The following is a 27,981-nucleotide window of genomic DNA, read 5'->3' as shown; positions in this document are numbered from 1 at the left end:
ATCTTTAGTTGCAGCATGCAAACTCTTAGTTGTGACGTGGGATCTAGTTCCCTGATCGGGGATTGAACCTAGGCCCCCTGCATTGGGAGCATGGAGTCTTAGCTGCTGGGCCACCAGGGAAGTACCCGCTGTTCACCTTCTTGAGAGTCCAGTTTCACAGGACAGAGGGGGTGGTTGGAGGGAACGACGCGACAGGGGATGGGGGGAGAGAGAAACCTGTCTCTTTCCTCCAAGGCTGGCTCCCCTTCCTCAGAATGCCCAACTTTCTGACACGGTCACCACTTGGACCCCAACCTGAAAGGGAAGCAAAGTGCCACACACACTCGAAGACAAGTTTTATTTGGGAAGAGTTTCTAATTGTTAAAGCTGCAAGCAGGTTCCTTTCACAATGACAGTTCTACAGACCTAGTAGTTTCAGAGATCCCAGTGTTCAAAAGTATATCTCAAAATTAATAATAAAAACATACCCACACCAAAAGGAAAGAGCTTTTAAACTGGTCTGGAATGTACAGCCATGGATTTCAGCTGTTCTTAGAATCAGGCCCAGCACTTCCTTGGGAATCAGGAGGGATGGAGGCAATGCCCACAGAAGGAAATGTCTTTAAATACCTTAGCTACTTGGACAAGGTCACCCATTCCTTAGAAAACACAGCAAGCAACAAGTCTCAGCTGGTGGGGTACGGGGTACGGCCCCAGCTTCCCGGGCACTTATGGGCCCCAGGGTCAGCAGCTGCAGGGTATGGCACAGAGAGGGGATGCCGGGGCACGGGGAGAGCGCTGAGGGGCAGGGAGTCTCTCCCAGTCCCACCTGGCCTTTAATTTGCTGCAGCAGAAGCCGTGTTCTGCAGTGTCTTCAGGGAAACATTTGCCACAGTTTAAAAACAAAAACAAAACCCCTCGTATTATTCCCCAGAAAGTCCGTGTCTGCAAAGAAAAAGGGACTTGGTCAGGGTTCCCACGGGGGGCTCCGCCTCCCATCCACTTCTGTTTCCACGTGATACAAGACGTCAGCCAGAGTGTGCTCCACCACGGCGCCCCAGCCCATGTCACTCATCTGCGGGAGGAACAAGGAACAGAGAGGTGAGGTGAGGTTAGAGGAACTGCAGCAAGAAGGGACAGAGACCGAGGACGCACGCAGACACGTTCAATGCTACTCACGGGGCGGTACGTGAGATCCTTTGGCGGGTACTTGAAGCATGGTCCAAAGTTAATGGAGACCTGGGATAAATTCAATCCAAGCAGACGTGAAGAAACAGAAGAAGAAAGTGGTGAAAACCTTAACGTGACATGGGAAATTTTTCTCCTTAAATGTAGCTCTGATATTCAGGGTATAACTGGAACAAATGATATATATTAATATTGCTAAAAGTGGTCAATACTCTAACAGCCATCAAGAATCAGGTAAATGAAATGGATTTGTGCTGATTTCTATTTCAAACCTAAAGATTTCCTTATATTATTTCAAGGGTGGCTATTGACAGAGTAAAAGGACATGCCTTCAAATACGTTATTTTTTTAAACTGGTAGGTTCTAAAGCTAGTCCCCATCATGCTGGATCGTGTGTTTAGAAACTCACTATAAGCAACAGTTTCTAATGTTGGCAGCTGATCACGACACACAACACCAAGTTGACTCATGCGTGTAAACACCTCGTACCCTCTACACTGACCAACACTGACCACAGCGCACACCCAGAGGAAAGGTATGGAGCACAATTACAGCATCACCTTCATCCCAGCAAATCCTTCCCAGAGCACCTACAGTAACAGCAGGAACACGCTCCCATCCCACTCCTAGGCCTTGCACATTTCTTTCTAGAAACCGACCAATGGCTCTTTCAAAAAAACGGTTCACCCATCTCCCTCCAGTTGTGTTCACAGGATGAACAAATGAACAGACAATACATACCGTGCAGCTCTTGTACAGCGAGATGGCTGGGAAGTAAACCCCCTCAAAAATATCTTTGTAAGCCACACCTTGATTGACACCATTTTTATAAAAAATTATCTGAAACAAAAACCATGGTTTTACTTCAGAATTTTAAAGAACAAACTGAAAAAGAACTCGGCTGGAGAACACTTTACTAGCAGTATGGTGGCAGCACTTCTAAGGAATTCTAAAAATAGCATATAGCCTGGGTAATAGCAAAAGCTGACATTTATATAATACCTTATATAAAGGTTTTTCAGAGCATATCTGGTCCTCAGGTTTATTTGCTTTCTGAATTCCTATGCTACTTATACCAAACAGTTCCACTTTCTGTTCTTCATTATATTTATAAAAGGTAATTGGTCTTCCATTGATCCCTTGGAACTAAGCCCTTTTTTTTATAACTAATTTTTTTGGTTGTGTTGGGTCTTCGTTGCTATGCGTGGGCTTTCTCTAGTTGTGGCAAGCAAGCACTGCTCTTCGTTGCATTGCGTGGGCTTCTCTTGTTGCAGAGCACGGACTCTAGGTGCGCAGGCTTCAGTAGTTGTGGCTCGTGAGCTTTAAAGCACAGGCTCGGTACTTGTGGCGCACGGGCTTAGCTGCTCCTTGGCATGTGGGATCTTCCTGGACCAGGGCTCAAACCCGTGTCCCCTGCATTGGCAGGCGGATTCTTAACCTCTGCACCACCAGGGAAGCCCAGGACTAAAACCCTTTTAAGCTTATTTGTTAGTCCCTTTCCTTTGCCAAAGGTCCTCACTTCTGCTTTTCTACTCTGAAAACCTCAAGAGATCTGTCAGCGTCTCTAAGTCCTCATTTCTTTCTCTTCTCTCTCGAAATCATCCTGAATATTCTCTTAACCACTACAGACGGACTTCAGAAAAGGCTCCTTTTTCTGAAGTAACTTTCTCTGCCTCTTCTTCCCAGCAAGAGCCATCTTCTGCATGGTTGTACTTTCTAGCTGTGTCATCTCCTTAACTCAATTAACTGTTTCCCTTTTACTACTTCTTTCCTAAAAACAACCGGAGCCCTAGTTTATTTCTCCTGCATTTGCTTCTATTACTGTCGCATGTGGCTTCAAAGCATTTTTATGGAAAAATGTTCCCAGCTCAGAACTTTCTTCCCAACAGCGCTGGAGAAAGGAGGCAGGGAAAGTTCTAGAAGACACTGAACAGGCCATCAGAGCCCCTGCTGCCCCTGGGTCACACAGCGAGGCCCCGCATCTCCTATTCCAGTTTTCTCCCTCTGCACTTGATACCTCCTCTGATAAAGGATACGTATTTCTGACTTGCCTCCTCAATTGCTTGCAGACTTTCTTTCCAGCCACTGCTTTACACTCTTTCCTCTAATAATCCAGGCCATCCCTCTCATGGCAACGCAGGTATCCCAGAAAGAACGAAACACGGTAGGCAGGACAGTGTGCTGGCCCTACCGCTGCCGTGTGAGCAGAAATCCCTTCTTCCCTCCCGTGGGCCTCAGTTCCCTCACTTTTTAAATAAGGAACATGGACCCGATGTGCAAATTCTTCTAATTCTGGCATTTTGATAACCATGACTCACCTCGCTATGGGGAGTCTGCTTTAGGCTCTTCTCTGCTTTATCCACAAAGTCTTTTTCTTCAAAATACAAATAACTCTTGAACTTTATCAAAGCCTTGAAACCAAAAGAGAAAAAAAAGAAAAAAAAGGAACAATGAAGCACCAGCTACATCATCATGAAAAAAAGTAAAAAAAAAAAAAAAAAGCAAAAAAAAAAGCCAGATTCACACAAATAGCACTGAGTCCTTGTGTTCCGAACAGAAATCTGAAATCTCTACAGTCAGCTTTGTTAGACTTTGACAACTATGTGGTCTTAAGAATCACCAGATGGCACATGCAAATATTTTCACAAAAGGCCCTAAGATTTGGCAGCCACTTCCTTCCCTCCTAGTTCTCTACCTGTTTCTCCCACAGGTGGTCTCTGGGTCACTCCTTTTTTTATGGGTTCCCAAGACACTGTTTAACTATTCACACCCAGGAAGACTCTTTAATTATTCACTCCCAGGTAAACATATGACATTATTATTTTTTTATTTTATTTATTTATTTTATTCGCTGTGTAGGGTCTTTGTTGCTGTGCATGGGCTTTTTTTAGTTGCGGAGAGCGGGGTCTACTCTGTTGCAGTGCACGGGCTTCTCATTGCAGTGGCTTCTCTTGTTGCGGAGCACAGGCTCTAGGCACGTGGACTTCAGTAGCTGTGGCACTGAGGCTCAGCAGTTTGGCTCACGGGCTCTAGAGCACAGGCTCAGTATTTGTGGCGCACAGGCTTAGTTGCTCCAAGGCATGTGGGATCTTCCTGGAGCAGGGATCAAACCCATGTCCCCTGCATTGGCAGGCGGATTCTTAACCACTGTGCCACCAGGGAAGTCCCGACATTACTTTGTTTTTTGGCCACGGCACATGATGGAATCCCGACCAGGGATGGAACCCGTACCCTCAGCAGTGAAAGCGAGCAGTCCTAACCACTGGACTGCCAGGGAACTCCCTGACGTTAATTTTTTTTAATTTGAATTTCTTCACGCATATATATATACTGAGTATGGTGAAAAAAATTCAAAAGGTATACAAGAACATAAACTGAAGACTATCTCTCCCCCTTCCCCCATGTCCCTCAACACTCAGTTTCCTACTGCCGAAAGCAATTGCTGTTCCAGTGTCCTGGTATCCTTCTACAGAGTCTTTGCATATATTAATATCTTCAAAATTAAAAGGCATACAAATGGTAGCATATGATCCATTCTGACTTGTATCCTGACTTTTCATTCAACAATAGATGCCCAAAGTCACTTTATATCTGTATATATGTAGCTTTTGAACAGATCCACACTATTCCATTTTATGAACATATTCCATTTATGAACATATGAATAATTGCTTATTCCAATTAAAAGCAAACTTTTATAATGGAAATGAAAAAGTAAACAATGTTAAGGACTGCTACAGTATCCTTGTGGTAACTGCAGCCCTTGTGTGGTTTAAGGTTCCAGGTGGTGGGGGGAGTGATGAGAGCACGATCTGACCACTTGTTATCAGAACAACCTTGGAGGACAGATACCACCCGATTTAAAGACTTACTCTAAAGCTACCATAATCAGGACAGTGTGGTGCTGGCATAAGTACAGGTCAACACACAGACTGATGGAACAGAGAGCCCAGGAATAGACCTCCACAGTCATTTGATTGTCACAAAAGGCACCAAGGAAATAAAGGAGTTTTCAAAAAATGGGGCTAGAATAAGTGGGTATCTACAAAGGAAAAAAAAAATTAACCTTGACCTCTACTCCACACCATACACAAAATGAACTCAAGGTAGATCAGAAACCTAGATGTAAGAGCTAAAACAATGTTTTCAAAGAAACATGGAAGAGTATCTTCATGACTTGACAGCAGGCAAAGATTTATTAATTCATAGAAAGCAATATCATGGTAAAGAAAAATCTGAGATGAATGTCATAAAAATTAAGAACTTCAGTTCATTAGGAGATACCATTCAGAAAATGAATAGACAAGACACAGAGTAGGAGAAAAATATTTTTTAAAAAGCCATTTCCAACAAAGGACTGTAATCTAGAATATATGAACTACTCCTACAACTCATTAAGAAGACAAACAACCCAATTTTTTTAAAAAGTCAAAATATCTGAACAGAAACTGCACAAAAGACAGATGAATGGCCAGTAAGCACATGAAAAAATGCTCAACATTAGTCACCAAACAAATGTTAATTTAAACCAAACGGGATACTACTACACACCCACCAAAGTGGCTAAAATTAAGTTTGATAACAACAAATGCTAGCGAGGATATAGTGCAACTAAAATACTCCTACACTGTGAATGGGATCAGAGAGTCTGACAGGTTCTTACAAAACTGAATGTAACCCAGTAATTCTATTTCTAGGCAATGACTAAAAAGAAATGAAAACATGTTGACAAAAAGATCGTATAAGAATATGCATAGCAACTTTATAATGACCTCAAACTTGAAACAGCCCCAGTGTCCATCAGCAGGAATATGGGTGAGCACTGTGGTGTCACACAATGGAACCTACTCTTCAGTAAAAAGGAACAAACCACAGATTCCTGTAACAACACGTAAGAATCTCAACAAGCATTATGCCAAACAATAAAAGCCAGACACAAAAGACCACACACTGCATGATTCCATTTACGTGAGCTCAAGAACAAGCACAACTAATGGAACAGAATTATGATGGGGGGAAAAAACTCTCAACAGTGGCTGCCTGAGTGGAGGTGGGAGCTGGGACTGACTGGGATGGAGGGGTTTGGGTCAAACTCAAAGTGAACGTACTTAGTTTGTACATTTCATTTTATGTAAATTTTATATCAAAAGAAAAAACCTAAACAAAGGTTAAACCCTAATGATATGCGTCCTGAACTACGTGGTGGGGGTTAAAAAACATGGATGAACAAGTGGGCGTGTGGGTGGAGGAATGAATGGATAACATTAATGGTAGAATCCAGGTGATGGGTATTTGGATAGTGACTTTTAAATTCTTTCAACTTTGTTATGTCTTAAAATATTCAAAATGAAATGCTGGGAAAGGTGTAAATGGATAAGCATTATAAGAGAACACACAGCTGGAGGCATCAGCTCCCAGGGGTCTTCAAACCTGGAATCTCTTGGGAGGACAGACTCACCTTATCTTTATAGGTATCGGGCAGGGACTTGGCTGTCTCCGTGTCTTCGGGAAGACTGATATAAAATCCCAGGACGTCTCCCTGTCCATAGCCAGAAGAGTAGTGTTTGCCAATGGACTGGTGGAATTTGGTTCCCTTTTTGCTCCGCCAAGAATAGCTAAATTTATCATAACCTAAGGGAGCTTGAAGGTTACCTGTCCCAATAAAAAGATATACAGGAAGTCAGGACTGCAAGGCAACTCTGGTTTGCTAAGGGAAAAGATTCTACTCCTTTTTTATTTTTACTTTTTTGCCAGTTTTGTAAAATGCCTAACAAATTATTTCTTACAAGCAACGAATTATAAATAGATATTCCTAGGAACTACAAACCACCTAATCCCTCAGGAATTGAATTTTATGCCCACAGCCCAATAAGCCTAAAAGTCGTGAAGCTTAGCCAGATGGTCCCTTACCTCCCCACCTGTTCCACGTCCGTCTCGCAGCCCCAGCTCACCTAGCGGCTGGGACCAGCCCAGTCTGGCGGCGGTGTCCGGAGGCATCTCATCCACCGTGATTTCAAAGTACCAGGCACCTTTCCGAACCCCATGAGAAGCCCGGACCATAGAGTAGCCCTTCTCCCCGACCACAGTCAGCCGGTCATCGGAGATCTTTAACTGGGGAGCTGCAGTGATGGAGAGGGAAACAAAGGTCTGAACTTACTTGAAATATCTGGAGACAACGGCCACAAACTCTTACCGTCCAGTACAACGAAATAAAAAATCAGAAATATCAAGTCAGGAATTTGAAATATTATAGTTCAGGAGTTTAAAAATCTCAAGATATAGACAAAGGAGGAGAGAGAAAGAAAAAGGAAGAAAACTGTTGAGTAATCAGTTTTTATTAAATGTGACTATTTAAGACGCCAGGTTAAAATTAATTATACTGTCTATTCCCTAAAATATAAGAAACCACGTGTAATGTGTTTATTCCTGATGTGAATAAACCATCCTTTAAGAGACTTTTTATTTGAAACAATTTCATACTTTCAAAAGCAGTAAAGTCCTCACATGTCCTTCACTCAGCTTCCCCAAATATAAACACCATCTATGACTATCACACAAGGATCAAAACCAGAGAATTAAAAACAAAAAAACCCAGAAAATTAATATTGCCACGACACTGTTAAACTAATCTACAGGTCACTTTTGAGTTAAGCCAATTATCCAAATAATATCCTTTTTTTTGTTCCAGGATCTAATCCAAGATCCCCCATTTCATCTAGTTGTCATGTCTCCTCAGGTCTTCCGTGACCCTGACATTCTGAAGGGTACTGGTCACTTGGTTTGTAGAATGTCCCTCAAACAGGTCTGTCTGATGTTTCCTCCTGTCTGAGTCCAGGTCATGCCTCTGCCAGCACAGCACTGCTGTACGGCCAGGCCTCTCAGTGCACCAGGTCAGGGAGTACATGCTGTCCAAATGGTGATATTAAACTCTGATCACTTGGTTAAGGTCATGCCTTCCAGGTTTCTCCACTATAAAATTACTATTTCTCCTTTGTAATTAACAAGTATTTTGTGAAAAGATATTTGAGACAATCAAGGAAATCTGATTTGGACTGAATTCAGATGACAAGGAATTATCTGTTTTGCGAAGTGTGATAAGAGCCTTGTGGTTATAAAAGAAAACTCCATACTTTTCAGAGATGCATATTTTTTAAGAGTATATAGAGTGAGGGACTTCCCTGGTGACCCAGTGGGTAAGGCTCGGTGCTCCCAATGCGGGGGGCCCGGGTTCGATCCCTGGTCAGGGAACTAGATCCCACATGCGTGCTGCAACCAGGAAGTCTGCATGCTGCAACTAAGAGATACTGTGTGCCGCAACTAAGACCCAGCGCAGTCAAAATAATTAATTATAAAAAAGAGTATATAGGGTGAGATTTACTTCTTAAAAATTAAAGAAAGAGAAAGACAATGAAATAAAGGACCAGATAAAACAAATATGGCAAAACCTTGAGAACTGTCAAACCTGGATAAAAGCTATATGGAAATTCATTGTATTCATGTCTCTACCTGTGTATATAGTTTGCATCTTACTTCACTAAGAGACCAGTATGTAACATAAGGGGACAGTCTAAACCAACTGGAAGGGACACTGTGATTTGGAAGTGAAGAAAAAAATGATAAAAGGTGGGAGAGTACTTTCGTGCTATGTAGGTTGATTTTATGGATATAGAAACATCTCCAACCCAATTAAGATTTAACTAAGGGAAAAGCATTTGAAATAGTAACACTCTATGACTTGTCTGAATTCTACTTGAAGAAGCACAAACTTTAGATTAATTAGCTTTTATAAAGGCCTTATGATTCATGAAGTACTTTCTTGGATGGGTAGGTAGGTACGTAAGTAGAGAGACTCCCCCTCGCAGCTCCCACTTCCTGTGCAGAGGGGGAAGCAGACCACGTGGCTATTCAAGATCACAGCCCTGTTGGCAGAGCCTGACTGAAGCCCTGGCCCTGCACTCTTTCTGTGACACCACGATGGCTCTTGTGCTCAGGAGATACAATGATAACGTCCCTAAATTAAATGCATGTTGTTTAACAGAACTTTCTTAGGTATCTGGCAAATTCGACCTCCTCAAATACAAATACTTCTTTCTTCCTCTACCCCTTCCTGAGCAATTCAGTCCTAAAGCCATTAGGTGGGGCTTAGCAAGGCAAGTGTCCCTGACAGAACAGGATACTAAAGGGTTCAGCTCCTCACAAAACACTTTTTAATTACAAAGGGAAAAAGGGTAACTTCACAGTGGATAAACCTGACAGATACCACCTTAGCCAAATGATCAGTGGACACCGCCAGTAATGGGACCCATTCAAGTCCTGCACCACCTGACAGGATGCAGTATATGAGATTATTTTTGTGATATTCCTGTTGAAGATGCAAAACTCGGACTACGAGGAACCAGATGAAACCAAACTGAGGGATACTCTGTAAAATAACTGCCTTCTAACTTTCAAAAATCATCAAGGTCATAGTCTAGGAAAGATGGAGAAACTGTTCCAGACTCAAGACTCACGACAACTAAATGCAGCAAATGAGTCTCAACTGGACCTCCCTTTTGCTATAATGGTCATTCTGGACCAACTGGAGAAACCTGGATAGAATATGCGCGTTGGACAGTAGTAATCAGATGCTAATTTCCTGATTTTGATGGCTGTGTGTCAGTTCTGTAAGAACGTGAACGTTTAAAAGAATATCCACTAGTTCTTTGATATCCTTCTTTCAAGAGGTGGAGCCTAATCTCCCTCCACTTGACTGTGGGCTGAATTTAGTGACTAATTTCTAACAAATATAATGGAGTTGAAGTGACTGTTCAACTTCAAGACAAGTCACACTGTCTACAGCTCTCCTGGGTCACTTGCTCTGGGGGAAGTGAGCTTCCATGGGCGAGCGCAGATTCGCAGTCTATGGAGAGGCCCACACAGCAAGGGTCTGAGGGTGTCCCGTCAAAGCCACATGACTGAGCCATCTTGGAAGTAGACCGCCAGCCCCAGCTAAGAGCTTGACTGCAATCTCCTGAGTTTTCCTGAGCCAGACCACACGGCTAAGCTGCTCCCAGATTCCCAACCCTCAGAAACTGGGACAATAAACGCTGGTAGTTTTCGACTGCTAAGTTTTATGGTAATTCATTGTGCAGCACTAGATAACATGAAGAGAATGTCCTTGTTTGTAAGAAATACACAATAGAGTTCTCAGTGGTGAAAGGGCATCATGGCCACGTGTACCCGAGTGGCATGGAGTAACTAAGAACCTGAAGCCAAATGCAAGACTGTCTATGGTGCGCCGCCCTTCGTGCATGGGAAAAGGAGATGAAAGGAAATACACGTGTGTGAGCGCCTGGCAGAAGAAATACAGCAAGGATGAACTAGAAAGTAAAGAGACTGGTTAGGTAGAGGGTGGGGGGGAAGTGGGGGAAAAAACGGGAAATGAGAGTGGGGTAGCAGGGATGAGGAGGGAGTGACACTCTGAGTAAACCCTTGTGAACAACAGTAACTCTCAGAACCACAGGAATGTTGCACGTACCCTTTACACTCTCCCCGACATACATACACACGCTCCCAAGATGTGAGAGAACCCCAAACCACACACCAACACTAACGAATGAGCCTATCGTATTACAAAAGAAAAACACAGCCACCCGGAAGGAGGTGGGGAAGACAAGAACTAATCTAAGTCAGCAGTATCCTGATGGGAGATGCAAGGCTAAGACAGAAAGGGCTGTACATAAATGCTGTAATCTAGTTAGTGAATGTTTCCTACAGCGGTGTGCAATTCTCAAACCACCTTATGTGCATATTAGACGTGAACAAGTAAGAAAATGTTTTGTAGGTAATTAGAGTCAGGTTTCTCACTGCTGGAGAAAGAAGTCATACAGAAAGGTGGAAGGCTGGAACAACCCTGAGGTGTTTGATTAAAATCCAAGGTAGTAGAGTAAACTCGGTATAGGCATGTATTATGTGTCAGTTAGGATACGGACACGTGTTTCCCACCTCTGTCCCCTGAGGGAGCCAAGGGCTGACATCCTGTAACAGTGAGCATACCAAATGCCCACATCGACATTTCTAAACACCGTTCTCCAATCAAAGGAACCCAGACTCTTTGGAGAAGTAGCTGATACTTGGCCTGCAGCATGGAAAACATGAGATGAACCAAAAACATCTTGTGAAGCCAGCAAGATGGAGTTTATCAAAAGGACGCAAGATTCCATTTGCAACAATGTAGGTGGACCTGGAGGGTATTAAGCTCAGTGAAATAAATCAGACAGAGAAAGACAAACACTCTGTTATCGTTTATATGTGGAATCTAAAAAACCAAATGAATGTACATAACAAAACAGAAAGAGACAGATGTAGAAAACAGACTAGTGGTTACCGGGGGAAAGGGAGGCGGGAGGGGCAAGATACAGGTAGGGGATCAAGGGGTACAAATCACTATGTATAAAACAAATACCCAATAAAAAATAAACAATAAATAAAGCAACTATACTCTAATTAAAAACAAAGAAACAAAATAACATAATTATGCTTTAAAGATATATTGTACACCAATAGGAAATACAGCCATTGTTTTGTAATAATTTTAAATGGAGTATAATCTATGAAAATATTGAATCACTATGTTGTACACTTCAAACTAATACAATATTGTAAGTCAACGATACTTCAATTTAAAAAATTAAAAAAAAAAAAGAAAGAAAAGAAAGAAAACACAGGAACCAACTTAAATAAGTTCCTAATTGCCAAAGCCGGGGTAATTTGAGTAACAAAATAAATATCTGTTAAGTGCACACTGATAAAAATAATCAATTAAATAATAAACAAAGGAAGGAAGGAAAAAAGAGCAAATGATCAGGCAAACACGTTAACAACTGTTGCCAAGATCCACTGATGGATGCTAAAGTTAGTGGGCAAAACTTTACAGAGAAACAGGATACTTGCATAGCCTCGATGTGTCTTTCCCTAAGATATTTATGAACTACAAAGGGAAAGACAGTAGAGAAAGACAGCAGAAATCACTCCAACCAATGATCATGTCAACACAGCCGATAATAAGACACGTCAACATCACACGCCCATGAGGTTATGCAATGGGAAGGATTCATGTCTGCAGTGTTCTTCCAAAAAACTGCACAACCTCAGTCTAGGCATGAAAAAAAGTCAGACAGGTCCTCACTGAGGAACCATCAACAAAGTAACTGACACTGCAAGAGATAAAGGAGAAGTAACTGCATGCAATGTGAGATCCTAGAAAAGAGGCACTAGTGGAAAAACTGGTGAAATTTAAACAAAATCTTTAGTTTCATTCATAGCATTTACCACTGTCAATCTCCTGGTTTTGATAACTGTACTATGGTTGTGTAAGATCTTATTATTAGGAGAAGCTTGATGAGGGATATATGGAAATTGTATCATTTTTGCAACTTTAAAATTAGTTCAAAACAAAAAGTTAAAAAAAACCATATACTATACGTAAATGGCTAAAGCTTATAAGAAGAGACAAGGAGGAAGTTATTTCTTGCACGTCCTGGCTGGGTCTAGTCAGAGATGGGGGCAAGGAGGAAGTGGTAGCAGACTGATGTGTCCATCTAATTCTAGACGGGAAAGAGCTGACAACAGCAGTTCAAAGTAACACTGGGTCCCACACGGACATTAACAGCTTACCTACCTCGATCATGTAGGGCTAACAAAACCCGTTCGTACAAGCAGGCTCTGTAGAGGTCTCCAGGAATCGGTTTTCCTGCCCAGCAGTCGAGTTCAAGCTTCTCAGGGTCAGGGGCGTGGGGATCGGGCTCAGCTAGAATATACCTATAGCCATCTTTGTTAAACGGGTGTTCCAAGGGGTAGCCATGAGGGGGAAGGCGCTGAGCAGAAAACAAAGGGTCACTGCAGAAAGGAAAAAATACAGTCAAGAAACTAAAACCCCTTCTAGCGCCAGTACTTTCAATTCTGTAAGAAGGGCCTCAGGTTTATTGGAACATATGCAACTTCAAAGGCTTTTCATTATTCAGAAAGATCACCCTGCCCTCTGCAGGCAAAACAGGGAAACGCAAACTACTTTAGGCTGTATGCATACCTGCGAAACTGACCCAGTACATCACAGGCGAGAAGGTGCAGAGGAACAAGGGCAGTCTCCTCCAGCATATTTATTACTATAACTAATGAACAGAAACTCAGAGATATGAGCACTTACTACCTGTTTCCAGTCTGAATAAGAAATGACCTGGATTTTGCCACCTTACCACTGAACAAAGTGAAGGAAGGGAACAGACATGAGAGGGGAGAGGCAAAAAGTTTATGTAAAAGAGCTAAGATTCAAAATTGGTTTCACTCCCTCTGGCCCATCTACCTTTTCTCAAGATGCCTCAATGGAACTTCATTCCCAGGTAAATCACCACAGGGTGCCGCCCCAGGGCTGTTTCACTTAGTAACAATTTCCTAAAACAGAACACCTGGCCTGGGGCTTAATTTGAGAAAAAGGGACAGGCTCGTGCCCTCAGACACCTGAGCTCTTTCCCCGCAGATGGACTTTGCCAGCCCCAGAGAGCACTCTTAACAGTGGTGGGTGGGGTGGGTGTTCTGCCCACCTCCGGGCCTTCTTGGTGGTCCCTGTGGTCCCACCATCCTGCTGTTTGCGCTTAGCTCCTCTTCCTTTTCCACTGCTTCCCGCTGCAATTCCTCCTTTAAAGAAAAGGCAGATCACGTTCAATGAGCTGTGACAGACGCCCTGAGTGGGTGCTGACACTCCACGGGGACTAACACTCCCAGCGTGCATTTGTGTAACACCACAGGAACACTGCCTGCCCAAAAGCACACTGGACTTCACCCTGGTTCAGAGCAAGTCTGCTGAGTGGCTCTCAAGCCCAGAATGCTGGGTTCTGGCAGTAGATCCAGTGAACTTAGCACTAACGATACGTTGTGTTACAGTTTCCACCTTCCCTTCTTAAATGAACTGCAGCTACCAGGACACTTTCGAGGATGTGACACAAATGCATTTTCACTCATTCAGATTCCAAACAACCACAGCTAGAAACAACTGCATGGATAAAGTTCTTTCCACCCAATCAATACACACATCCATAAGGAGAGGATATCCTCACTATAAGGAGATGCACACTTGCTTGAACTACACACGGCATATCCCATAAACATGATAGAGGCACGGTATCTGCTAAAGCACTGAACTTGAATTTCCAACAAGACAAAAGTACACCAAACATGGAAAACAAAAACAGAAGTACTAAAAAGGTGTTTCTCTCCAGTGCTGCTAGCCATCCAGTGTGGTGGTGTGTGACACGAGCAGGAACGGCGGCTTTAAATTTAGTCGGCAATCTTTACAATTATTAAAGTTGTACCAATGTCTCAAATTTAGGTGAGACTAACCTGGCTTGTGGAATTAAGAGAAAATATCAATAGAGAATTTATAAATTTTATACAAAAAAAATGAGCTACATAGTAAGACCACAAGGAATACTACCTTGTGCATTTCTGAAATAGGTACTTGGAAATTTTTGTTCAGTTGTCATTCTTCTCAATTAGTTTGTTTTTCCAACTTCCAGAACACATCCCTGAACTGTAGGAAAACACCTTTATGTAAACAACTGCAATGAAGTACTGTATCTTAATTTGGGGCAAGCTTGGAAATTACCAGCAGTTCTGCTGCAATAAAAAGAGGATCAAGACACTGAAGGCAGGTCATATTCTGCATAGACAGGACCAGGTTTATGCTGAACTTCCTTTCACAAACACACCAGGTGTCATTCCTAGTCCTCATAAAAGGCTCAATGCAACATCGACATCTCCAGTTCGAGTTACTTTAATCAGAAAACTATTAAGTTTTTACTGGCATCTGCATTTCAATTATTTTGGGGGAAGTTTTAGATCCATCTTGAACAAAACAAGCAACACAAAGGGGACTGCTGGCCTTGTTAGGCAGAATATGACAACGTACAAGCTTCCAATCACTAACATTAAATCGGAACTACTGTTTCATATCAAATGCTATTGCCACCATTTGCACAATGCTTTAAAATCTTAACTTAGTTTTAGCTTCTACCACAACTCAGCAAAAAGCATTTTCCAAACCACAAAATACTTAAGTCTGAGAGGCTGAAAGAAGACAGAGGAGGAATTCACCTCCGAAAGAGGCTCCACCTGGAAGAACAGAAGTGGCACCATGTATTTGTCAAATTTTAACTACTAAAAGGGGATAAAATAATGTAAAAAGATGAACAATACACTTCATTATTTCCAACCCATCTTAGAATATTAGTAACAGTAGAAATGATTATATATTTAAGATGCTACCACTCCAAAAGACAAGGTAATGACACCATGTGTCAGATGCATAGCTAGCTAGCTCCCATTATACCCACTCTCATTAGATTACCATTAGTAGCAGAGGGCTTTCCTGCTCTTAGGTGGATTAGATAGAAAAACATGCTACAGCGGGTGTTCAACACAGAAATGCTGTCATGTGAGTAAGCTGAAGATTCAGTGCAAGAAAAATTAGAAGATGGGCAGGAAGTTTGTTAAATAACAGATGAATTAAGGAAAAAGAGTGCAGAGCAACTGAATCCAAACTAAGGGTTAGTTATGAAGATAGATGGGGAGTCTAACATAAACACAGTAAATTTGATCTTAAAATTGTACCTTGTTTTATGCTAAATCTGTTTCACTTAAAACCAAACTGTGGTATAAGTGACAAAAAGTTCTTCTCTACTACTACTTGTCAAATCCTTGGCTAGTTCCTAAAAATTGAGATTTGGACTTTAGAGCACCTTAGTAAATATCCAGTTTAAGAGTCAACCCAAAGACTGCCCAATTCTAGACACATCTGGATTCAACAGCTTACAAATATTTCATCAATGAGACATTAAACACTTACCATTTAGATTCCCACTGGTAGACACGGCACTGCTTTGTTTTTGGTTGTCATAAGCAGGACCAATGTTACTAAGATCCTAGACGGAAAAATACTCAATTATAAAGGGAGGCTATCTAATCAAACCAACCTGGCGACGCTCAAAAAAAACAGGAAATATTCTAACAGAATGAGAGCCTGGGTTCTGAAACCTGCAGAGGTCCCAAACTTAGATGCTTCAAGGATCACCAAATAATGAGGCAGCCAAGTGTAAGGATCAAAGTGGTTTAAGAACGAGGATGAGTGGGGACTTCCCTGGTGGTCCAGTGGTTAAGGATGGGTGCTTCCAATGCAGTGGGGCACAGCTTTGATCCCTGGCTGGGGAACTAAGATCCCACATGTTGCATGCAGCAGCCAAAAAATTTAAAAAAAGAAAAAAAAGAATGAGGATGAGTGGCAACCAACCCGGTGGGGGTAGAGTGGAGGATGGGGGTGGCGGGCCAAGGGCAGACCTCCCAGTGGGAATCCAGACCCAGTGCAGTCAGAGCTTTACGTTTTACAAGAAAAGACAGAAATCTGAATTTCTAGGTGAAATCTTAAATTTTCAGTGCTGGCAAATCAAACACTTTAAGGCACAGCTGAAAGATTTGACCTCCTGAGATGCTAAATGTGACCCCTGCTATTTAAACAAAAAGTGGAATCTTTCTATTTCCTCATGTTATGCTAGATAATACAAATTCTTCACAGCAAGTTTTTCTTCAGAGTAACATGATTTTGGAGCAAAATTTGAGATGGGAAGAAAAGGAGAAATAGCTTGGAATGGCATATTTGTGTTACAAGTGAGGAAACGGAAGTTAAAGATAAAAATGACATGCATCACATCAGCACTCCAGGGAAGAGCCAGAACTAAAACACCAGTGTCCCGGGCTAAGGGGAGTGCTCTTTCTTTCCACGGGTACAAGAGCCATTTATTTGGAGCCCACCAGGTTACGGACATTTATAAGTGGTGTATATACAAATGTAAACAAAGCCTGATTCTCTCTGTCCCCAAGGCTTGAGAAATCAAAAGGGGACTCTGAGGCATATTAACGCACCTGATCCAGAAGGCCAAACTTGGGGTAGTCTTCTTCTGGGTCCTTACTCCCGGGGTCAGGGTGTTCCTTCACTAAGAATACATCTCTTTCCTTACTCTACAAGGAAGCAGTATCTTAGCATTACTGGAAATTTTATACTTAAAGTAAACGGATGACTAACCGCTAACTCCAATTCCTAGGTATAATCTCCAAATCTTGAAACCCCCCGCCAAAAAAACCCCGGCACACAACAGTACTGTTTTTTCCCTGATTAGAAACTTAAGGCATGACCATCAAAAAATTCAAACACCAGGGACACTTAAAAAAAATGAGAGCCACCATCCTTCATAGCGCTCCCCCATCCCTGCATCTCACAGAGATACACACTGTTAACAGTGCGCACTGACTTCTCCCCAGGTGCTCTCTCGAAGGACAGTAATGGTCAGAACAGTTTTTTTTAATCAAAGAAAACAACTGTCTCCAATTTCAATAGAAAATTATACTTGCCAGAGTGCACTGGACAAAGGTTTCTGCGTCGTACGTAAAACTACCATGTCTCCACTTAAGACACAATGTGCAACTTACTGATTTTGTGTGAAAACTATTAAAATTTACAATTGTCCTCCAAGATTTAATACTAAGTTGTTCTCATTTTCTTAGTCATCACATTATTTCAGTGAGACCAAGAAAATAATATATATAAATACACACACATATATATAAATTCTTACAAGGAACACTGGTTTTCTAAGTGTTGAGTCTAGTCAGTTTTAGCCTACTTACCATTGTTTTAACGATGTTATTTGGCCATGTCATCTTCCCAGGTCTCTGTCTGGTTGTCATGCACTCCCAGTATTTATCAATAAATGGTATGATATCCTAATTTTTAAAACAAAATACATTAAAGCTTTTATAGTTGCTTTCAAAATTATGCTCACCAAAAAAAAAAACAAAAACAAAAAACCCTGCAGCATTTTCAAAGAGCTTGTCAGAATCAAAAGACAAGTCCATGTTTTGCCTTTTAAAAACTGAACAAATACATAACTGCATGCAAACAGCATAGAGGTTGTGGGGAATTTCAAACAAGTATATACAGGGACTTCCCTGGCGGTCCAATGGTTAAGACTCTGAGCTTCCACTGCAGGGGGCACAGGTTCAATCCCTGGTCCAGGAGCTAAGATCCCACATGCCACAAGGCGCAGCAGAAGGAAAAAAAAAACAAAAGATTCTGATTCAAATAAGTATAAACAAATCTTAGCCATATGGGGCTTACATCCACTTAAAGGGAAAAGATCCACCCTGCTCTCTTGGTTGCCATCTGGAAGACGACGCCCGAGCACTCTCTCCTGAGCTCCTGTTCCTCCCCGATGGAGACATCTCCATTGGGACATCCCCCAGGCACCTCAGACTTCTTGTGACCACAAATGAACTCTGTACCTCACCTCACAAATCTGCTCTTAACATTCAGAATCACCTATCATCCAGAATCACAGGCTTGAGACAGGAGTCACTCTTGTTCTTCTCGTACAACCTGTGCATCTAAACAGTCACCCAATGAATTTTTAAATTTCAGAAACTTTTCACTAATCAGGCCTCCCTTCCACCCCCACTGCTTTGCCTGTGGTCCTCGCCAGCGCCTGCTTGTAGGACTAAAACAATGTCTGAGCTTGATCCTCTGGCAGCGACTTCCCCCCATCCTAGGCCGCCTCCCCAGCCCACCAGAGTTAGTCCGCCACTAACACCTTCCACCAGAGTCAATTCCGTGAATCTTTAGGGGATCTTTACTAAAAGGATCCAGGTTGATTCAGGGAAAATACAAGGAAAGACTGGAATGTTTTGTTGTTCCAGACAGTAAGAAAGAGTTCAAAGACTGATAGCGACATATCAAAACGTGTCAGGAGTCAGCCGGGATGGGCTACACTGGTCAAATCGGAGCATCAGAAATCCAGAAACCCCACAATAAAAAATAAAAATCAGTGATTCTTAGAATTAAAAACAACAACAACAACGAGAGGCGAGGCACTCTTCTTTACAGAAGAGCTGTAAACGAGTAAACGTATTCTGTTTTACAGCGACCACTCTATTAACTGATTCAGGATGGGATAATCAGTGGTTGCTACCACCACTGCTTGAAAGGGTTACGAGAACAAGACATTCATGCAAACTCGATGTCTCAGCCCATGAATTATTTAATTATAAAGAAAAAGGGTCTCTTTGCAATGCAGAAATCAAGTGGTCAAATTTAGGATCACTAATAATAAAACAAAGCAATACCTTGTACCTTCTGATGTGATACCCAGAAAAACACACACTACTACATAATATTCTTGCCAGAAATGTTTAACCCGAGCCTAATCATAAGGAAACAATCGGATAAATGCAAGTTGAGGAGCATCACGGCAAATAACTACCTAGGCTTTTCAAAATCTCAAATGTTAGAGCAGACCAAAAAAACAAAGCAAAATAAATAAAGGGACTGTTCGAGAGAGGAAAGAGACATTACAACTACATTTAATGTGTGGTCTTTGTTCAGGTCCTGGATGGAAGAAAAAGCTAAGAGGGATATTACTCAGACAAGTAAAATATTGAGAAAATACACACTCAGTACACAAAAATATAAATTGTACACATAAGACAGCTGTATTGCATCAACATTAAGTTTTTTCAGTATGACCACCATATTGTGGTTATGAGGGAATATTGGGTAAAGTATAATATCTACAATTTAGTCTCACATAAGCGTAGGGGGAACATAGAGACATGGGGAGATAAGGCAAACACAGCAAAATGTTACCAGCTAGCAAGCCTAAAGAAAAAACACATGTTCATTGTACTATGTGAATTTTTCTGTATATTTGAAAAATTCAAAATAACAATTTGGAGGAAAAAAAAAAACCTAAGAGGCAAATCTAAGCACAGCATACCTCTATTTAAATGCATTCTTTTTAATGCAGGAAAAAAGGGGGGTGGGGGGGGATGAAGGGGTGGGGAAGGGGCCCCTCTGCTGACTCCTCCAGCTTACAGGATTAAGTCCTAACCTCTCTGTTTAGTAGAAAAGGCCCTGGTCAGGCTGATCTTGAATATTATCGGTCTCACCAAACACCCCGCACCAACCAACGTCTTTTTTTTTGCCTTGCCGCAAGGCTTGCAGGATCTTAGTTCCTCAACCAGGGACTGAACCCATGCCCCCTGCAGTAGAAGCTCAGTGTCCTAACCACTGGACCACCAGGGAATTCCCCAACCCCTGTCTTTCAAACTGTAGGTTGCAATCAATTAGTAAGGTATAAAATCAATTTTGCGGGTCAAAACTAGCACTGACTAGAATAGAAAATGTCAGCGTGCAGAGGGAAAAGAGCAGAGGGTGCTTCACTTTTAAATGAGAGTGGGCACATATGCACACATACCAGGTCACAGAGTAAACTCCAAAGTTCTAAAATTTACCTAAAATTTTGACTGTGAGTCATAGTAGGTAAGACTCACGGATGGACTAATCATCTAATTCTGAGTCCTGACTTTAGTCATGTGGTTTTCCAGCTTAACAATAAAGGATAAGTCTTTTTAATAAACCGGCCTCTTCCCCGGACGAAACCTGTGGCAGGCAACCACAAAACAGCTCAAACTAAGCTGAGAGGGTTCACCTCAAGATTTCATTATTAACTGTGGGACAGACAGTTGTCTGCTTCTGGAAAGCAATCAAAACTATTTAAGGAGTCATCCTTCTTTTTTTTGTTTTTTGTTTTGTTTTTTGTTTTTGGCCCTAATGTGCATTATGTGGAATCTTAGCTCCCCAACCAATGATCAAACCCATGTTCCCTGCATGGGAAGCGTGGAATCTTAATGACTAGACCCCCAGGGAAGTCCCCCACTCTCTTTTTTTTCCTCCCTCCCTCCCTCCCACTGTCTTTTGAGATCACACACCTGGTCCTGAAACCTTGCACCTTAGATTGGGACTTGAACCCACATGCTGGGACTCAGACCTGGCCAAAACCCTGATTGGGAGTTGAACCCACGTGGCTGGGACTTGAACCCAGCCCAAACCCAAAGTCTTTCAACTGAGATTACACATCTGGTTTCAGGACTTACTGAAGCTCAGGTTCTTGATGTCTCATCACAGAAAGAATTCAGTGAGAGACCAAGTGATAGGTAAGAAGGGGATTTATTTAGAGAGAAACACACTCCACAGACAGAATGTGGGCCATCTCGGCATCCTCCTTTTTTAATATAAGGATTCATCCTTCTAGTAGCTAAGCCAATGACATCATGAGCACACACTAGGAAGTTAGTAACTCACATGAAATGAGAACAAGGTAACCACTGAATCTACAGTCATATATTCATAAAAACTGAGGGAAAAGAACTTACTGTTAGACTGTACAGCTGACCCTTGAACAATTCTGGGGTTGGGGCACCAACTGTCTACACAGTCAAAAACCCTCACAGAGCTCTCAGTCAGCCCTCTGTATTCGTGGTTCCACATCCAAGCATTCAACCAACCTTTAACTGTGTAGTACTTTAGTATGTATTTACTGAAACAAATCTGCATATAAGCAGACCAGTGAAGTTCAAACCCATGTCGTTCAAGGGTCCACTGTACTTATAAGTCCCTCCTGATTCTTTGGCGTAATTGCAATTACAATGATTCTACCTTATCTTTGGAGAACATGGTTTTCGGATGTTCATCCTGTGTTCGGGACTGCCAGGTTAGGTTGGCCAAAGCACTAAGGCACATTTCTTTCAAGTCTATAAAAACAAAAAAGGAAGAAAAAGTTACCTGTCTTAATATATCCCTGTTACCAAAAGAATATTCAGCTGGGCGGTCCATAGATTAACAACTAGAGCAGCAGAGAGTAGGGTCATCATTTGATCTGAAATGGACCATAGCAATTATTCAGAGCTAAGCCCTGGGGTAACTTCTACCAGCTACCAAGCAAAGGCTTCCTGATTCGGCTGAGCCCAAATCCCTTCTCTGCCAGCTGACCAGAGCACAGTCACTGTGCAGTGCTCCAGTGTGTCCTTACTTGCTTGCTTCCGGAGAAAATAGGTATTCCCACTGTGATGGCACACATTGCAGTGGAAGCTGTAGTTGGTCATGAAAGGTAGACAGGATCTGGAGAACAGCCAAATTGTGCAAATTAGTGACCTTCTCAACACACACTTATGAGAAGTAAATCAACAGGGATCCTTTCTCTCAGTCAAAGTTACATAATAACACTAATGTATTAATATACTCTTCAAACTTAAAGAGGTCACCAAGGGACTTCCCTGGTGGTCCAGTGGTTAGGGCTCCATGCTTCCATTGCAGGGGGCATGCGTTCAGTCGCTGGTAGGAGAATTAAAATCCCACATGCTGCACAGCAGGGTCCAAAAAAAAAAAAAAGTCACCAAAACAGGGCTCGCATTTTTACAAAAAACTGGATTTTTCTGTCACAAAAATTTAGTAAGGCATTATCCACCATAGTTGATAACTGAGCATCTGGAAGGTTCTGACTGGAGCCCTATCCAGGCTAGTTTGTTATACTTTTTGAACAGCTAAAAGAGTGCACCTGGCCACTTGTGGAAGAAGACAAAGTAGTCTCTTGAAATATCTTTGCATTTAAATATCTGTATTTAAATTATATTTCAGGGGACTTCCCTGGTGGCGCAGTGCTTAAGAATCCGCCTGCCAATACAGGGGTCACAGGTTTGATCCCTGGTCCGGGAAGATCCCACATGCTGCAGAGCAACCAAGCCTGTGAGCCACAACTGCTAGGCCTGCACAATAGAGCCCGCAAGCTGCAACTATTGAGCCCATGTGCCACAACTAATGAAGCCCACATGCCTAGAGTCCATGCTCTGCCACAAGAGAAGCCACCGCAATAAGAAGCTGGCGCACCGCAGGCAAGAGTAGCCCCTGCTCGCCGCAACTAGAGAAAGCCCGGCCGTGCGCACAGCAACGAAGACCCAACACAGCCAATAAATAAATTTATTAAATAAATAAATTATATTTAAGTATCTTTGTAACATGCCAACAACACTGTTGGAAAGAGCAGACGGGTATAAAAAGATTAATTTTAAAATGTAAATAATTATTCAAGAACAACACAGAAGTCACAAAACATTACTTGCCTCCTTACCAAATGAATCCTACAGATGATAATTAGTCTTCAAGAGTTTAAAGGACTCAAGCAATAACTTCAGATTTAAGAGTTAGGGGAGATTTTTCAAGGACACAAATTATAACCTGGATTTGGAAAGATGAGATGGTTTTCTTTTCTATAGGTGAACTACTTTATGTAGAGATGAGAAAGTGCAAACTAGGAGACAAAGGTGCAAACTGGTGTACACAAGTTTGGCCAGGGGAGGGGAGTTGTCAGGGATATAGTAAAAGATAAGGCTTGAAAGGTAGGAAGTACAGGAGGCCTTACATGCCTGTGTAAGGGGATTTTCTCCGTGGGTAACAGGAACATCTTGAAGGGGAAGCTACATGGTGAAAGTGGTAAGTTTGGTGACAGGATGGGTCTGAAGAGAGGAAGAGATTAGGAAATGGGAATATGTGAGAAGCTTCTGTAGCAGTTCCAGCAGAAGGTTTAAAAAAAAAAAAAAAAAAACCTCACCTACAGCAAAATATATAAAAATGGAAAGGACAAATACATATACAAAAAGAAAAAAAACTGGTCAAGCTTGGTGGCTAATTCAATGGGGGTGGGCAGGAAGTGAAAAGAGTCCTAACCACTAAGGCTACTTGTATCCTAGAGGAACTCTCCTAAGAGGTGAGAACTCTCCACAGGTGAGACAGGCAAGAGAAGGCCTGTCTTTTTGAAGGCAGAGAGGAAGAAGCTGGTGGAGGGAGAGACTGAGGGCTAACAGGAACCACGCATTAGAGAAGTGTGGTGGCTGTACTGGGTGACTGGAAACGTATAGGGAGAGCTTGGTCTTGAAAAGGAGAAAGTAACAGAAAAACAAAAGACTGGTTCAAGTTGGAAGAGAAGAAATGAAAATAAAGGCAGGTTTATCTTGGCCTCTGCTGAAACTAGTTTAAGGTATCCTTAAAGAGCTGTTGCCAGGTGTGTGTCTACTGCCACCACTCAAGGAATTAAGAGACATCCTTAACGAATGTTAAGATCGAGTTCTCTTACCTTTACTTCTCTCTAGAGCCCCTTCTGTTAAACATCCCATTGGGATAACTCACTTACGGAAGACAGTTATTATCTAATTCAAATACAATCAGTGTTTAGAGCAGCCTTTCTCATACCCTGCTAGCTCACTCACTTTCTCCATGGCAGTGATAAAAGATAATCTGTCCCCACCCGCTGGGTTTAACTTCTCAAATTCAGGTACGAACGGGCTCTACCAAACCTCTGAACTGTGGTTTGACTCGCGGCTGGATTGCTCCAAGTTATCACTCTGGTAAATTTCCTTTCCTAGGTCCTGTTTATCCAAACAAAGACCTACAGAAAGACCCTATAGGTCCTTCTACTAAGATCAATTCTTCCCGATCCTTCAGTATTTTTCTTTCTTTTTTAAACATTCTGTCCTTGCTCACCAGTCACATGTTAATCAGAACATTAGCGTTTCTTCAACTTTTTAACTAGAAAGCATTCAACAAATCATAAAGGTTACTTCTTCACAACTGTTACTTCTTCACTGAAAGGGGATTGATTTCAGAATTAACAATGCAGCCCTACTGTGAAACAGTCTTATCTAAATTTATTTGTATAATAAGGACCATAAAGACACCCCAGAGAGCCAGCAGTATAGTTATTTCCATAGAGTCAGTAGTATAGTTATTTCCAAAGAGTCAGTAATGCTCCCCTGCTAGCTCCCCTGCTAGCTCCCCTGCTGACCAAATCCCCAGAATAAGTAAAGGAGCCTTCAGTTCTCAATCATTCATAAACTGATTTTAATTCACTAGAGGAGGTGCAAAGGCTGGGAATCAGTTTTGCTGAGGAGAGAATTCAGGACACCTAAAGGGAGTGAGTTTGAAACCAAAAGGAGGGAGTTCCCTGGCTGCCTAGTGGTTAGGATTCTGGGCTTTAACTGCCGTGGCCCTGGTTCAATCCCTTGTCAAGGGAACTGAGATCCCACAAGTCGCAAAGTGCAGCCAGAAAAAAAAAAGAAAAAAAAAACCACAATCAAAAGGAAAAAAAGGATGGGTCAAGAAGCACTAGCCATCTCAAATTTTTGACTTCAGGCTTTGTCCACCATATACACCAACTCTTTGCCCCAAATCCACAACACCCAATACAAGGTTTAAATGATACTGTCTCAAATTTGTTTATATAATACTTTGTAATTGCACAGTTTTGTCTCCATCCAGGTCCCAAGAGCAAAAACAGAGAGAACACCTATTACTGTACCTTTTAAGGGCTATGCCCTCAGTCAGCAGAAGACATGCTCAAACTATTAAAACAATTCCTGATTCAAATCGTACTACTCACTGAACAGGGATCAGGAGACACAGAAAATACTATGTATTTACATTTGCCTACACACTAACTATTCAACTGTTGGACGGTGGTGAGATCTAGTATTTTACAAAGTGATTCTTACAGAGACCACGAAAAATACTTACGAGGTATCAATGCCAAAGGTGTCTGCTGTGAACCACTTGGTACATATTCCACACTGCAGCTCCACCTCCCCTAACTGGCGACCATTCTCTTCGTCCACGGAGCCCGCCTGAGTATCCATCACTTCTGAAGTATCCCCAGCACCTTCCTGTGTCCAGAGCCATCAGAGATGCAAGTTACTTGATCTGATTGTATTTTTGAGTCGCTTAAAAACTTTAAAAACCAACCCTATTTTGCCTTGCAAACACCCAAAAAGAAATACTTACTAGTGTATCCTTTCCATTCGAGGATTCTGTCTCCAAGCAACCGCTTACATCAACCGAGTTTGCATCCCTGTAAAGTAAGGAAAGCACTCAAGAATTTTCAAGAGAAACAAACTTGAAAATGCCTATTCCCAAAGATGAGGATCCAAGTACACTTGAACTTCACACTCCTACATTTTTCAGCCAAGCCTGTTCTCAAACTGGATGCCCAGCATTAGGAAGAATGTGGCCGAGACAGACGCAAGCCCATGGATCACAAAGAAACTTAATCGGCCCTTACAGACAAGTCTACATGAGATGGAACGGGTCCTGGGGGAAGTTCGCAACGACGCAGCTTCTCTTCCCTGTTTTCAGAGGGACCGCTACTTCCTCCAGTATGGCAGTGCAAAGTGGTTTCTTCTCTGGGATTTCTGAAAGCTTCCTGCTAAAAATGGAGCTCCTGGCCACCCTGCTGGGGTGCAATGGCCGAGCGGTAGGACAAGAAACTTGGCATGGAAGGTGAGAAAGGGGCGTAGCCTGAGATACAGTTCAGAGGGGACGGGCCAAACAGTGGGCGGGACTGAAGTCCGGGAGGGGGCAGGGCGAGCCGTTGGCTGCAGGGCCTGGATTCGGAAGAGATGGGCAGGAGGGCTCCCGGGAGCCGCGGGATTCCAAGAGGGGCGCGCCTCCCTTCCCCGTCCTCCTCGCGCTGCAGGACGTCTCACCCGCTTTCGGCCTCTCCAGAGCCGGGCTCCGCGACTGGAGCAGCAGACGTCCCCTCTCCGGCCGGAGCGGCTGCTACCGCTACTACCGGCTTCGTCTCCCCTTCTTCTGCCGGTGTTGCATTTGCAGCAGCTGCCGGGCCGGGTCCTGCGCTCACTCCTGGTCCGGGTCCTGTTCCCGCCGCCGCCATCACTGCCGCCTTCCAGACTTCTCGCGAGAATACTATCTCCGTCTCGCGCGATTTGCTCACTGGCCCTCTAACCTTCAAATAGTAAAGAGTCTTGGCGGGTCCACCGCCCGCCTAGAGAAGGCGCTCTCCAAGGCCGCTTTAAGGGCGGGCGGGCTGGCCGAGGTGGGCGGGGCCTCGGGGCTGGGTAGCTACAGACCCAGCCAGGTGAAGGCGGAGGAGGTGTGATTACTAGTTGGATTTTCTCTGGGACTCACTTCGTTTCAGGGTGGACGCTGCGCGTTTTCGTGGCCAGGCCTGGAAATCACCGCGCGGATGAGGGGGCTAGAGAGCGCTGGCAGCCTAGAGGCTTTGCAAACGTCCTTCACCGTTCCTGCCCCAGAAGTAGTTTGTTGCACTGCCCCCGTGATCTGCCACTTTGAGCGGGTTTCCTAGCGGCGTCTAGAGATGCGCGCCTCGACAGCCTGAATCCAGAGCCCCAGCTACGCAGGCGAGGACCGGGGAGGGGACGTGCATGGATTCTCCAGGCGGAAGAGGTCGGAAGCAATGTGTGTTCTAGAAGCTGCAAGCCCCTTAATGTTGTGAGAGGCGGAAAACGAAGCCCGGGTGTTAGGAAACCAGGTGCTGGAGGACTTAAGAGCTCAGAGAAGTTTGGTCCTTAGAGAAAGGAACAGGTATGGGCTAAAGGTAAGAACTTGAAGAGTCAACGACAGTGCAGGTAGGTGAGATCACTGGAACGAGCCGAATCATTCGGAGCCATGGTCTCCAAACTCGAGAATACAACCCCTGGAAGTACGAGTTAGGGCCAGGACATCTTTCAGGAAATCAATGTTTACATCCTAATTTCTAGAAAGTTGCCTAAGGATACACCTTCCTCCCACTTTACGAAAGAAAAGCATACCTCTCTCCAGTGCTGAATCCATTCTACGATATATTGTCCCCAGGTGTAAAACCTCTGGGACACCAGACACAAGAACAATTAGAAATATGTAGATGTTTTGATTTCCCACTTGCTTCCCAATTTCTTGTTTTCAGCAAAATTGAAGGAGTAACTAATTGTTACCAGCTGATAAATTATTTTAAAAATTGTTGGTGATAAATGCTAAAAGTAGTAGGTGAACCTTTAAGAAGAAACAGAATAATTGCACAGACTCAAAATTATCTTCCTCCCCTAATATTTACTATA

General features: G+C 42.9%; 1 protein-coding gene across 9 annotated transcripts in view; it reads right to left on the bottom strand.

Annotated features, from left to right (window-relative positions):
- The window catches only part of ASH2L (ASH2 like, histone lysine methyltransferase complex subunit), a 46,801-nt gene extending 19,991 nt beyond the window's left edge, over positions 1–26,810 (bottom strand). For 8 of the 9 annotated variants that reach the window (XM_057697661.1, XM_057697662.1, XM_057697665.1 and 5 more), the window contains exons 1-16: positions 26,611–26,810; positions 25,910–25,976; positions 25,646–25,791; positions 22,113–22,201; positions 21,740–21,834; positions 17,878–17,973; positions 17,116–17,211; positions 16,046–16,121; positions 13,746–13,839; positions 12,827–13,044; positions 7,119–7,286; positions 6,626–6,819; positions 3,486–3,578; positions 1,909–2,007; positions 1,159–1,218; positions 137–1,054 (exon numbers count right to left, since the gene is read on the bottom strand). In XM_057697661.1, coding sequence (XP_057553644.1) covers positions 947–1,054; positions 1,159–1,218; positions 1,909–2,007; positions 3,486–3,578; positions 6,626–6,819; positions 7,119–7,286; positions 12,827–13,044; positions 13,746–13,839; positions 16,046–16,121; positions 17,116–17,211; positions 17,878–17,973; positions 21,740–21,834; positions 22,113–22,201; positions 25,646–25,791; positions 25,910–25,976; positions 26,611–26,798 — 1,887 coding nt within the window. In that variant the 5' untranslated portion in view covers positions 26,799–26,810 and the 3' untranslated portion in view covers positions 137–946. The remainder of the gene's footprint in view (positions 1–136; positions 1,055–1,158; positions 1,219–1,908; positions 2,008–3,485; positions 3,579–6,625; positions 6,820–7,118; positions 7,287–12,826; positions 13,045–13,745; positions 13,840–16,045; positions 16,122–17,115; positions 17,212–17,877; positions 17,974–21,739; positions 21,835–22,112; positions 22,202–25,645; positions 25,792–25,909; positions 25,977–26,610) is intronic. The other variant, XM_057697663.1, reaches the window with a different exon arrangement.
- Between the last annotated feature and the right edge of the window lie 1,171 nt (positions 26,811–27,981).

Source organism: Hippopotamus amphibius, chromosome 10 (assembly GCF_030028045.1).
Source record: "Hippopotamus amphibius kiboko isolate mHipAmp2 chromosome 10, mHipAmp2.hap2, whole genome shotgun sequence".
Lineage (NCBI taxonomy): Eukaryota > Metazoa > Chordata > Mammalia > Artiodactyla > Hippopotamidae > Hippopotamus > Hippopotamus amphibius.
The sequence above is the reverse complement of the archived record's forward strand: the minus strand, read 5'-3'. Positions and strand labels throughout refer to the sequence as shown.